This window comes from Sphaerodactylus townsendi, linkage group LG01 (assembly GCF_021028975.2).
Source record: "Sphaerodactylus townsendi isolate TG3544 linkage group LG01, MPM_Stown_v2.3, whole genome shotgun sequence".
Taxonomy (NCBI): Eukaryota; Metazoa; Chordata; class Lepidosauria; order Squamata; family Sphaerodactylidae; genus Sphaerodactylus; species Sphaerodactylus townsendi.
In genome coordinates, this window is record NC_059425.1 from 9,601,887 (window position 1) to 9,615,592 (window position 13,706).

Sequence of the window (13,706 nt, forward strand, 5' to 3'; positions counted from 1 at the left end):
CCGCTCCTCCCTCTAGGGGAGGGGACTTTGGAAATCGAGTTGCTGGACGCCACCTATCTTTAAATTTGTATTTATTATATTAGTATACTTAGTTTTATTGTTATCACTGCTTTTAAAGGTTTTAGTTATCTTATGACTGTACCACGCTATATACACCGCCCAGAGCCCTCCAGGGACATGGCGGTATAAAAGTCTAAAGTCTAAATAAAATAAATAAATAAACTCAAGATTTCAACTACCATCCCAGGGACATTTTCCTGGGATTAAGAATATTGTGCACAGTTCTGGGCACCACAATTCAAGAAGGATACAGACAGGCTGGAACGGGTCCAGAGGAAGGCAACCAAAATGGTAAAAGGTCTGGAATCCATGCCCTACGAGGAGAGACTTAGGGAGCTGGGGATGTTTAGTTTAGTTTGGTGAAGAGAAGGTTAGGAGGTAGCATGATAGCCATGTTTAAATATCTGAAGAGATGTCATGTTGGGGAGGGAGCAAGCTTGTTTTCTGCTGCTCCGGAGACCAGGAAATGAAGTAATGCGTTCGAGGTGAAGGAAAAGAGATTCCACCTAAACATCAGGAAAAACTTCCTCACAGTAAGTAAAGAAGAAGAAGAGTTTGGATTTATATCCCCCCTTTCTCTCCTGCAGGAGACTCAAAGGGGCTGACAATCTCCTTGCCCTTCCCCCCTCACCACAAACACCCTGTGAGGTAGGTGGGGCTGAGAGAGCTCCGAGAGGCTGTGACTAGCCCAAGGTCACCCAGCTGGCGTGTGTGGGAGTGCACAGGCTAACCTGAATTCCCCAGATAAGCCTCCACAGCTCAGGCGGCAGAGCTGGGAATCAAACCCGGTTCCTCCAGATTAGATACACGAGCTCTTATCCTCCTTCGCCACTGCTGCTGTTCGACAGTGGAATGCACTACCTCGGAGCGTGGTGGAGTCTCCTTCTTTGGAGGTTTTTAAAGAGAGGCTGGGTGGCCACCTGACAGGAGCGCTTTGATTATGTGTTCCTGCATTGTAGGGAGTTGGACTTGATGGCCCTTGGGGTCTCTTCCAACTCTATCATTCTATTATTCTACTTCTGAGTAGACCTGCTTGGGATTGCTCCCTCTGAGCTGTCCTAGAAGGGTGGCCAAGAACGCTCTTTTCTTTGTATCCTCCTGGGCTGGATGTCCTAAGACCAGCAATTATTCCTTGCTCTGCTTTACTAACCTGCGGCAGGTGCTGTAGGTGGAGCAGCGGCTGAGTGGCACTCGGGCCACACAGCTGGAGAAGGCCACGTAGAGGGCATGGTTGGCTGTGTCCAGCTCTAACCCCAAAATCCGCCGATCTTCCTTCTTGGCGCTGCACCTGGAGATGGGGAAGAGAAAACTGAGTCTCATCTTGGCAGTTCGAGAGCTTCTCTGGTGAGGCCAGGTGAGACAAACGCCGTTTGTGGTCTCCTTTGCATTAAACAGGCATCCCCTTTGGGTTGGATTCTTGGATACACACGTTGTCTCCTCTCCTGAACTTACCACACTCTCAGACTGGAGAATCCCTGTGATTTCTGAAAGCTCGGAGTGACCTTTTTCTATCCCAAGGAGATCGGCCTGCGTTTTGCTTTCCTTGGGCCGTTTGTGGTCTCCTTTGCATCGAATAGACATTCCCTTTGGGTTGGATTCTCAGATACACACATTGTCTCCTCTCCTGAACTTACCACACTCTCAGACTGGAGAATCCCTGTGATTTCTGAAAGCTCTGAGTGACCTTTTCCTATCCCTTTGCAGGGAAAGTGAAGGCGATCGGCCTGCGTTTTGCTTTCCTTGGGTTATTTGTGGTCTCCTTTGCATTGAATAGACATTCCCCTTGGGTTGGATTCTCAGATACACATCACTCACCACACTCTCAGACTGGAGAATCCCTGTGATTTCTGAAAGCTCTGAGTGACCTTTTCCTATCCCTTTGCAGGGAAAATGAAGGAGATCGGCCTGCGTTTCGCTTTCCTTGGGTTATTTGTGGTCTCCTTTGCATTGAATAGACATTCCCTTTGGGTTGGATTCTCAGATACACACATTGTCTCCTCTCCTGAACGCACCACACTCACAGATTGGAGAATCCCTGTGATTTCCGAAAGCTCTGAGTGACCTTTTCCTATCCCTTTGCGGGGAAAGCGAAGGAGATGAGCCAGCATTCAGCTTTCCTCGGGTTTTCTTGCTCCTCCCCTCCTCCCCCTGCCCGCACCACAGTAGTCCCTCCCACTCTTCGGACCAATCAGAAGGGCTTCCTTTTTTTTGTTTTGTTTTAACGCCGAAAGTCTATCGCTCTGGTGACAGGCCAAGCAAAACTGAGATGAAATTGACCAGGTCTAGCAATGTAGCACTAGACCAGCAATTCCCAACCAGGGTTCCGTGTTACCCTGGGGTGCCGTGAGCATGTCCCAGGGGTACCGCGGCAATGCTACCGGCCCCCCTCACTTTTGCGGTGTCTCCTGCCAGCACCAGCAAGGATATGGAAGCCAATGGGTCCAGGAGGCAGGAGACCTGCCGCAGATCAGCAAGCCACTTCTTCGCTTCCTCGCCCCGCTTCCCTTCACCCTGGGAGGGGAAGGTGGGGGGTGGCAAGCAGGGAAACTGGAAGGGGAAGGTGCAGGGAGGATGGCAGGGGTGCCGTGAGATATGAAGAGTGAGGTCAAGGGTACCGTGACGTCGAAAAGGTTGGAAAACACTGCACTAGACGAAAGGCAGCAACCCCCCGCCCCCCGCGTGCAAAAAAACCCCCCAATGACAGGCAACTTCCCCAAACAGATGTTGAACAGAAACAACAAGAAAGTGGGGGTGGGGGAGGGGAGGGGGCAAACTGGTGGATTGGCCTGAGACGCTTTGCAGGAGGAGAATCCCTGTGCAAAAAAACCCAATTTTTTAAAAAATGCTGGAAACCCCCACTGTGAAGCAAACAGCGGCGGGGTAAGTTCTGCTTGCATAATGGGCCGGGGTCCCTCCATGACCTTCGGGACCACCTTACCCCATATGTCCCTACACGGCCTCTGCGCTCGGCAGAGGCCAATTTGCTGGTGGTCCTCGGCCCCTCAATGATACGGCTGGCCTCCACCCGAGCCAGGGCCTTTACGGCCCTGGCCCCGGCCTGGTGGAACACTCTTCCTCCAACTGTCCGGGCCCTGCAGGATCTTGGGGAGTTCCACAGGGCCTGTAAGACCGAGTTGTTCCACCGGGCCTTCGGGGAGGCCGGCCGCTGATGGTGTGCGCCCTTTCTGTCCCTCCTTTTAACATTCTGGGAGTTTGTGACATCTGTACCGTCCCCCTCTTCGGGAGGGGTTTTTATTGATAGTTTTAACGCTGGACGCCAAGTGATTTATGTGGAACGCTGTAATTTTTATATTTTTAAGGAAGTTAACTATATTAATTTTACTGTTATTGTTATTACTGTTTTGTAATACTTGTTGTTCACCGCCCAGAGCCCTTAGGGGATGGGGCGGTATATAAATACGATAATTAATAAATAAGTAAGTAAGTAAGTAAGTAAGTAAGTAAGTAAGTAAGTAAGTAAGTAAGTAAGTAAGTAAGTAAGTAAGTAAGTAAGTAAGTAAGTAAATGAGTTGCATCCTGAAGGTTTGTGCAGCCTCAATTTGCCCCAGGGCCATGCAGGGCAGGAGGGGTTAACCCTTCAACTCCCACTCTTCTTCACTCTTCAAAACCAACTTCGTCCTCTACTGTTCACTTTTTGAAGGAGAAAAACACCGTTTATTGTTTTGTCGAAAGGCTTTCACGGCTGGAATCGCTGGAGCGTTGTGGGGTTTCCGGGCTGTATGGCTGTGTTCCAGTAGCGTTTTCTCCCGACGTTTTGCCTCCGTCTGCGTCTGGCAACTTCAGAGGATCGTTTCTCTGAAGATGCCAGCCACAGATGCAGGCGGAACATCAGGAGAGAATGCTACTGGATCCGTCCCCGGCAAACCACCGCAAAGAACAGGGAAGCCCGACAGACTGGCCAATCCTTCTCAGCATCAAAACTCCCAGAATGCCCTGGAAGGAAGCCACGACAGGTGGGAATAAGTTTGCGGCACAGTTGGTTGCTTTAGAATTGCCGCCTCTCCAGGGACGCTTCCTCGAGGCAGCTCACAAAGTAAAACACGAGGAAAAAATAAAAAAACAGCATGAAATCGTTAAAATTAACCATTTAAACCCATTTGCAATGATCGATTTTATTCATACTGAAAGAAAATTGGTGGAGAGAGGAGGACGGGGGAGAGTGTCGGAAAGATAACAAGAAACGATGCCGAAGAACAACAGGGGGAAAGAAAATATTCAGAGCTAAAAATACTTGGAAAGTAAACACAATACCAAACAACAGCATTCTTGCTGGGCTAAAAACACGCGTCCCCCCAGAAGAACCAATTGACCCAATTATCTGGTCGATGGGAGTATATTTTGGCTTAATATTTCTCTCCACAACAGCACTGGAGAGAACCACGGAGAAAATTCAATGGTCTTTAACTGCCCAAGAAGAAGAAGAAGAAGAAGAAGAAGAAGAAGAAGAAGAAGAAGGAGGAGGAGGAGGAGGAGGAGGAGGAGGAGGAGGAGGAGGAGGAGGAAGAGGAGGAAGAGGAGGAGGAGGTGCGGCTGAGAGAGCTCTGAAGAACTGGGACTAGCCCAAGGTCACCCAGCTGGTGGGCACTGGAGTGCACAGGCTAATCTGAATTCCCCAGATAAACCTCCACAGCTCAAGCGGCAGAGCGGGGAATCAAACCTGGTTCCTCCAGATTAGAATGCACCTGCTCTTAACCCGCTCTGCCACTTGAGCTGTGGAGGCTTGTCTGGTGAACCAGATTAGCTTGTGCACTCCCACACATGCCAGCTGGGTGATCTTGGGCTAGTCACAGTTCTCTCAGAACTCTCTCGGCCCCATCCACCTGACAGGGTGTTTGTTGGGGGGGGGGGGGAGGGAAAGGAGATCGTAAGCCCTTTTGAGTCTCCTTACAGGAGAGAAAGAGGGGATATAAATCCAAACTCTTCTTCTTCTTCTTTTAGGCCTGTTGCAAACGCATCTCACCCACTCAAATCCACAGTCTCATGAGTCACGGGAAGAAAAGTTGCTATTTTAATTCCGTATTTACATCTTATGTGATCCAGAAGTTACACCCCTGCCCAACACTGCAGTTTTTCTATCATGACCTCAATACCTCCCCCCCCCCCCCGACTTTTGTGGGTTTTGTTTCATGTCTAGCCCGAAGAAGAATCTTCACAAGCTGCCCAACTGTTTTGCAATGTTTTCCTCGGTCCAACGGTATTATTTGTTTGATGTTTTCAATTTTTTAAAAAATACTAATGGATGAATGCTGTATTTAGTAAAATATTTATCACCCGCCTCTGCTCACGGTGAAAGGCAGCAGAATTACCTCCCCCGACGCAACGTTTTCTTGCAAGTGAAAATGTTTGTTTTGTTTGTTTTGGCCCTGAAGTCACAGCTGACCTCGGGCGACTCTGCAGGGTTTTGGAAGCAAGAGCCGGTCAAAGGTGGTTTTCCACCCCGGGTGTTCCTTGGAGGGCTCTCATTCAAATACTGGTCAGGGTCAAGGCTGAGGCCCACGGTCACCTAGCAAGTTTCCAAGGCAGAACGGGGAGTCAAACCTGGTGTTTCCAGATCTTTGTCTGACACGTTAACCACTACGCTACTCAAGAAGAAGAAGAAGAAGAAGAAGAACACCCTGTGAGGTAGGTGGGGCTGAGAGAGCTCCGAGAAGCTGTGACTAGCCCAAGGTCACCCAGCTGGCGTGTGTGGGAGTGCACAGGCTTATCTGAATTCCCCAGATGAGCCTCCACAGCTCAGGCGGCAGAGCAGAGAATCAAACCCAGTTCCTCCAGATTATATACACGAGCTGTTAACCTCCTATGCCACTGCTGCTCCCAGAAGAAGAAGAAGAGGAGGAGGACAAGGAGGAAGGAGAAAAAGAAGATGAGACGGAGGAGGAGGAGGAGGAGGAGGAGGAGGAGGAGGAGGAGGAGGAGGAGGAGGAGGAGGAGGAGGAGGAGGAAAATGGCTGCAGCACCTACTTTCAGTCACACGGTGAAGATCCTCACAGTGTGGCAACACAGCCCATCCACCCTCCAATGGACAGTCAAAACTGGCCCTGCCCCGTTTATAACACCTGGCATCAACAGGTTTCGTGGGGCCCAGTATAGCTACCACGGGGCGGGGTAGGGGGGCACGCCATTGGTGTCATGTGGCAACAAAAAATTGGCGGGCTTGGACACCATTTTGCTCCGGGCACCATCCCCCCCCCCCTCATCACTGGATCGGGGCACCACTTTGGAGACCCCTGTCCTAGTAGACTGCAACTTCCATTTACGCTTCCCCCCCCCCCCCCCGATTCTCTGCCCCCAAACTCACCGGGCGGGATTGTAGACGGAGATCTCTTCCAGCAACCGGGTCTCCACTGACGAGTTCTCGTGGGTCCCGGTGACCACCTTCAACACCGTCCCTTCTTCCGAGCCCAGGAAAAGAACGGTGTAATTCTGGGATGGGCCAGCTGCCGGGTCCACAGCTAGCCGGGTCAGCTTGTACCTGCAGAGCGGGGCGGGAAGGGCTGTTAGCTAAGCTCGGGGGCTGGACACGGGTATTAAGAACATAAGAACAAGCCAGCTGGATCAGACCAGAGTCCATCTAGTCCAGCTCTCTGCTACTCGCAGTGGCCCACCAGGTGCCTTTGGGAGCTCACCTGCAGGAGGTGAAAGCAATGGCCTTCTGCTGCTGCTGCTCCTCCCGATCACCTGGTCTGCTAAGGCATTTGCCATCTCAGATCAAGGAGGATCAAGATTGGTAGCCAGAGATCGACTTCTCCTCCATAAATCTGTCCAAGCCCCTTTTAAAGCTATCCAGGTGAGTGGCCATCACCACCTCCTGTGGCAGCATATTCCAAACACCAATCCCACGTTGCGTGAAGAAGTGTTTCCTTTTATTAGTCCTAATTCTTCCCCCCAGCGTTTTCAATGGATGCCCCCTGGTTCTAGTATTGTGAGAAAGAGAGAAAAATTTCTTGGCAGAGGGTCCCAGCTCACCGGATAAAGAGTCCACTGCTCTTAACCACTACGCCACACTGCCCCTTCCTCTGTTCCACAGCTCAGCCGGGAGATTCCCAGGCCCAACAGGGAAGTTTGCGGTCTTCCAACCCCCTCCCTCGGCCTTGCTTGAGCCAAAATTGGGCTGCCAATCAGGAAAGAAGCAACCAATCAGCTATTGAGCAGCGGTGATCTGGGCTAGAATAATCAATCCCAGCTAGAAACACCACATTTTTCTCATTGCAAGGAAGGTGAGATTGACCAGACCGAAGAAGAAGAAGAAGAAGAAGAAGAAGAAGAAGAAGAAGAAGAGGAGGAGGAGGAGGAGGAGGAGGAGGAGGAGGAGGAGGAGGTTCACTCTGATCTGGAGAACCGGGCTTGATTCTCCACTCTGTCACTTGAGCTGTGGAGTCTTATCCGAGGAACCAGATTAGCTTGTGCACTCCGACACATGCCAGCTGGGTGGACTTGGGCTAGTCCCAGTTCTTTCAGAACTCTCTTAGCCACACCCACCTCACAGGGGGGAGGAAGGGAAAGCCCCTTTGAGTCTCCTTACAGGAGAGCAAGGGGGGATATAAATCCAAAGCAGCAGTGGCGTAGGAGGTTAAGAGCTCATGTATCTGATCTGGAGGAACTGGGTTTGATTCCCAGCTCTGCCGCCTGAGCTGTGGAGGCTTTTCTGGGGAATTCAGATTAGCCTGTGCACACCCACACATGCCAGCTGGGTGACCTTGGGCTAGTCACAGCTTCTCGGAGCTCTCTCAGCCCCACCCACCTCCCAGGGTGTCTGTTGTGAGGGGGGAAGGGCAAGGAGATTGTAAGCCCCTTTGAGTCTCCTACAGGAGAGAAAGGGGGGATATAAATCCAAACTCCTCCTCCTCCTCCTCCTCCTCCTCCTCCTCCTCCTCCTCCCTCCCTCCCTCCCTCCTCCTCCTCTTCTTCTTCTTCTTCTTCTCCTTCTCCTTCTCCTTCTCCTTCCTCTTCTTCTTCTTCTCCTCCTCCTCCTCCTCCTCCTCTTCTTCTCCACCTTTCTCTTTTGTAAGGAGTCTCAAGGGGGCTTACAAACTCCTTTCCCTTCCTCTCCCCACAACAGACACCTAGTGATGTGGGTGGGGCTGAAAGAGTTCTGAGAGAACTGTGACTAGCCCAAGGTCACCCAGCAGGAATGCAGGAGTGCGGAAACATATCTGGTTCACCAGATAAGCCTCTGCCACTCAGGTGGAGGAGTGGGGAATCAAACCTGGTTCTCCAGATTAGACTCCACCTGCTCTTTACCACTACACCACACTACCAGAGGCCTAAACTGAACTTCTGAGCCGGGCAGAGGAACTACAGCCCAGCCAGATGCTGAGAGCTGAGCGGCGGTTTTGGGCAGACCCGCAGAACACAATCCAGCCCTTTACCTGCTGGAGGTCTTGGAGAACCAGGGCCGCTCCGTGACGGAGGGGATAGCTTCATCCAGCAGCGGGAAGGACTTGATGAAGCTCAGCATCTCATCAGGGAATTCACTGGAGGCCTTGTAACTTGAGGCTTGGCCGACGCCAGCGCAGCTGCCCGGCCTGAACAAAATTAAGAACATTGGCCGTGGATCATTGGAGAGCGGCAGGCCACCTTTTTGAGAGAGCGGCAGGAGGGGGGGGGGGCGAAGGAGGCAGCTGGAGCCGTGAGATTCCGCTGCCCCAGGTGAGAGAATCTTTCCCCACCGTTCAAGAGGTACCCCATGGCAACCCAAATTCTGCAATCCAATACCCGTTACCCCATCCCTATTACTCCAACTGGACAAATTGGCACAGGGTCCTACATTTGGAACTCAAGAACATAAGAACAAGCCAGCTGGATCAGACCAGAGTCCAGCTCTCTGCTACTCGCAGTGGCCCACCAGGTGCCTTTGGGAGCTCACGTGCAGGATGTGAAAGCAGTGGCCTTCTGCAGCTGTTGCTCCCGAGCACCTGGTCTGCTAAGGCATTTGCAACCTCAGATCAAGGAGGATCAAGATTGGTAGCCATAGATCGACTTCTCCTCCATAAATCTGTCCAAGCCCCTTTGAAAGCTATCCAGGTGAGTGGCCATCACCACCTTCTGTGGCAGCATATTCCAAACACCAATCACACGTTGCGTGAAGAAATGTTTCCTTTTATTAGTCCTAATTCTTCCCCCCAGCATTTTCAGTGTATGCCCCCTGGTTCTAGTATTGTGGGAAAGAGAGAACAATTTCTCTCTGTCGACATTTTCTACCCCATGCATAATTTTATAGACTTCAGTCATATCCCCCCTCAGACGTCTCCTCTCCAAACTAAAGAGTCCCAAACGCTGCAGCCTCTCCTCATAAGGAGAGTCCCTCAATCCAGTCCCTCCAGTCCCTCAATCATCCTCGTTGCCCTTCTCTGCACTTTTTCTACCTCTTCAATATCCTTTTTGAGATGTGGCGACCAGAACTGAACACAGGACTCCAAGTTCATTGTTCATTGTTACCTGGCAGTCTTGCCCCAGATCTTCAAGCATATTGTTGTAAACAAGAGGTCTAGAATAGGGATGGCCAACCTATGGTGTTCCAGATGTTCAGGGACTACAATTCCCATCAGCCCCTGCCAGCAGGGCCAATACAGATGGCTTCCCTTTCCAAAGACTCTGACAGAAGAGGCGATACCTGGGCTTGGGCACTTTCTCCTCGGGGATGGGGGACCAAGCCGAATCTGCGTTCTTCTGCTCCTTGAATTTGCCGCTGAACACTCGCTCCACCTCGTCCATGTAGAAAGCGCAGACGGCAGAGCCGGTGATGCTGGGAAGGCAGAAGAGACAGCAGTAAATGACAGGAAGAAGCCAGAGGTCTCTGTGCCGGTGTTGGGGGTGGGGGGGTCAGTGGTGGGATCCAAAAATTTTAGTAACAGGTTCCCATGGGGGTGGGATTCAAACTGTGGCGTAGCGCCAATGGGGCTGGGCGGGGCACGACGGGGGCGTGGCCGGGCATTCCGGGGGCGGGGCATTCCTGGGCGGGGCTGTGGCAAGGATGCAGCCGCTGCGCCGGTCCTTGGGCGGGAAACGAATGCACGCAGGCGCAGGCTGCCACGCCCGCCGGTGCACCTCCTGCTAGACTGCTTCAAGTTCTGCGCTCTACTGCTGAGAGGAGGGGCGTAACTAAGGCAGAAATCACGTGGCAAAATCACCCATTAGCACACACAAATCATTAGTAACCTACTCTTGGGAACCTGTGAGAACCTGCTGGATCCCACCTCTGGGGGCGGGGTGTCACAAAACCTCTCCCTCCATTACTCCGGCAACATTGGACTCACCCCACCTACATATTTCCAGACTTATGGGAGCAGCAGGGGCGTAGGAGGTTAAGAGCTCGTGTATCTAATCTGGAGGAACCGGGTTTGATTCCCCGCTCTGCCGCCTGAGCTGTGGAGGCTTATCTGGAGAATTCAGATTAGCCTGTGCACTCCCACACAAACCAGCTGGGTGACCTTGGGCTAGTCACAGCTTCTCGGAGCTCTCTCAGCCCCACCTACCTCACAGGGTGCTTGTTGTGAGGGGGGAAGGGCAAGGAGATTGTAAGCCCCTTTGAGTCTCCTGCAGGAGAGAAAGGGGGGATATAAATCCAAACTCCTCCTCCTCCTCCTCCTCCTCCTCCTCCTCCTCCTCCTCCTCCTCCCTCCTCCTCCTCCTCCTCCTCCTCCTCCTCCTCCTCCTCCTCCTCCTCCTCCTCCTCCTCCTCTTCTTCTTCTTCTTCTTCTTCTTCTTCTTCTTATCTTTCAAGTACTGAGGACTAGAATCTTGTGTTCCCAACAAAAGGCAGTAAGCAGGGGCGTAGCGCCCAGGGGGACATACAGGTTGTGGCCATTTAGTCACGTGGGGAGCAGAAAATTTCCCCGCACGCCCCTCTTCTTTCCCCTCCCTGGGTCCATACACTGACTTCAAAAACTGGTGCAAAAAAATGTTTGGTTGTGGTGGGGGAAGGCGGCCAGCCATATGGGAGGGGGGCGGGGCAAAAAGATTTTGCACCCGGGCTACATTTTTCCTAGATCCGCCTCTGGCAGTAAAGCTGCAGTTCATTCATTCATTTATGAGGACATTCTTTGCTTGCCTTCCCTTGTGGTTCAAGGCAGCTTACAAAAAGAGTTAAAACATCCCCCACTAACATCCCCGAAGATAAAATAGCAAACTGCAAATCTCTCTTCCTGTGGAATAACACGGGACTTGCTTCTGAGCAGACCTGCTTCGAAGTGGACAGCAGTTGTTTAATTCCTTGGGCAGTTTTGGGCTTCTCTTTCTCTCTCTGCCGAACCTATGCCTACCTCACTGGGTATTCTCCCATTCTCCCATTCAAGTCCTTCACGTATATTGTTTTGCTGCCATCCCGACGACCCTGCAAGGTAGGCCACCATGCAGGGTGGAATGCTGAAGCAAAGACCGTGACTCGTGCAACACGAAGGAGCGGATTTGTGGCCAAGGTGAGATTCGGCGTGGCAATTCTAAGGGCCCCTCCCAGCTCGTTCTCTTAAAGACCCGATACAGCGGAGAGGCTATTGACGTTGAAAATCCACTAAAACAAAAAACCGCACCCAGCGGATCTATGGCAACTATCTTAAACACCCCGATCGCAAGTCGAGACGATCGATTGTCGTCCGTCACTCACAAAATATGTTCAGAGAAATTGACAGGCTGAGTCTGCCATTATCGATCACAGACGTCATAGACTTCTCAAGGAGGAAAAACAAAGCTCTTCGGTAACTCTGCCTCTCGGTAGAGACGGGAGATTTTTTTAATGCCGCAGCACGGATGGCTGCAAATGACACACGTCACCGGCCTGCCGGCAGAGGCCGAAGACGGAGAAAGTGCCTTCTCATCGCAGATACTGTCAGGAAACGACATATTTACGGCTTTGAGGTCATCCCGAAAGCCCCCAGAGGGGCACTGCTGGGCCAAGACGTATTGCTTTCAATAAACAAGCTGTTTTTGGGAACGGCCACCGAGGACGGCCTTTGGTCAAAAAATGTGCCGTGTTTTTAATAAAGTTCAGCGCTGGCCATTTTTAACAACATGATGTCAATCGGCTATATTGGGCAAAGTCAACGTTTTTTTTCCTTTCTCCAGAGACAGCGGGTGATGTTTTCAACAGCCGGCCTGACGGTTTCGTTGGATTCCTTGTGAGCAGTAGAGACTTCGCGACAAACAAAGCTCGTGGTCCCCAACGTGGATCATCGTGGAGCCTGCTGAGATCTGTCCAGGTGCCCAGGGCCACGAGGAACTGGGAAGGACTGGGTGGGACTTTTGCCCAGTAGGGCTACTCAGTGGCTGGGCAGCTTAAAAGACATCCTGTTAGACTGAGCTTCTGTTAAAGAGGTATTATTATACATAATCTTCCTCCCTGACGATTTGTGGTTGATCAAATAAAGTGGCAGACTGTGGGAAACCTAACAAGGTAAACATAGAAGGAGGAGGAGGAGGAGTTTGGATTTATACCTCACCTTTCTCTCCTGTAAGGAGACTCAAAGGGTCTTACAATCTCCTTTCCCTCCCCCCCCACCACAAACACATTGTGAGGTGGGTGTGGCTGAGAGTGCTCCGAAGAACCGTGACTAGCCCAAGGTCACCCAGCTGGCGCGTGTTGGAGTGCACAAGCTAATCTGGTTCACCAGATAAGCCTCCAAAGCTCAAGTGGCAGAGCAGGGAATCAAACCCAGTTCTCCAGATTGGAGTGCACCTGCTCTTAACCACTACACCACACTGGCTCTCTAAAAAGGTAAATCTAAAAAGGTAAACATTATGGCCTCGTTGCCCTTCTCTGCACTTTTTCTATCTCTTCGATCTCCTTTTTGAGATGTGGCGACCAGAACTGAACACAGTACTCCAAGTGCGGTCGCACCACGGCTTTATATAAGGGTATGACAATCTTTGCAGTTTTATTATCAACTCATTATTTTATTATCAATTCGCCTCCAGCGTGGTCTTTCTGACTAGATTCTCGTAGCCACGTTTGCGGTTCGATCCCTGTCCGTGCGGAGTTTCGTTTGTTTCTTTAAACTGGTGTAGTATTTGCACTATTTGCCTCCTCTCCTAATTCTGGTCTGGTGCTCGGCTGTTTTGTCAGATTCACCTGTTTCCTGGGGAGGAGAAAGTCTCGCGGTACGGATACCTGTTGGACTGCGTGGTGAAGACCCCGAAGATGGCCGGTCGCCCGTTCACGAGGGTCACGTCCGTCACAGCTTGAAGGACGTCGAAGTAGAAGAAGGAATCGCCAGGCACCGAGCAGTTGAGGCGGGCCTTCAGGAAGGACGTCCAGTATTTCTCCAGCACTCGTGGGGAACCGCCCATGTCGTTTTTGCACACTCGTCCCACACGGGAAAAGATCACCTGTGACAGAAAAGACAGAACCTCCTCAGAACTAAAAACTCTATCCCCCCCATATACCCTGAACGCATGCATTTTATCCTTGATATCTTCCAATCATGTTTTTTATCTCATCTTTTTTTGGAGGAGGAGAAGAAGAAGAAGAGGAAGAGTTTGGATTTATATCCCCCCTTTCTCTCCTGCAGGAGACTCAAAGGGGCTGACAATCTCCTTGCCCTTCCCCCCTCACAACAAACACCCTGTGAGGTGGGTGGGGCTGAGAGAGCTCCGAGAAGCTGTGACTAGCCCAAGGTCACCCAGCTGGCGTG

General features: G+C 51.4%; 1 protein-coding gene across 1 annotated transcript in view; it reads right to left on the reverse strand.

Annotated features, from left to right (window-relative positions):
• The window catches only part of SEMA6C (semaphorin 6C), a 51,337-nt gene that overhangs the window by 17,168 nt on the left and 20,463 nt on the right, over positions 1-13,706 (reverse strand). The window contains exons 9-13 of the mRNA XM_048518828.1: positions 13,184-13,401; positions 9,695-9,826; positions 8,451-8,606; positions 6,380-6,553; positions 1,211-1,348 (exon numbers count right to left, since the gene is read on the reverse strand). Of these exons, the coding sequence (XP_048374785.1) occupies positions 1,211-1,348; positions 6,380-6,553; positions 8,451-8,606; positions 9,695-9,826; positions 13,184-13,401 (818 nt within the window). The remainder of the gene's footprint in view (positions 1-1,210; positions 1,349-6,379; positions 6,554-8,450; positions 8,607-9,694; positions 9,827-13,183; positions 13,402-13,706) is intronic.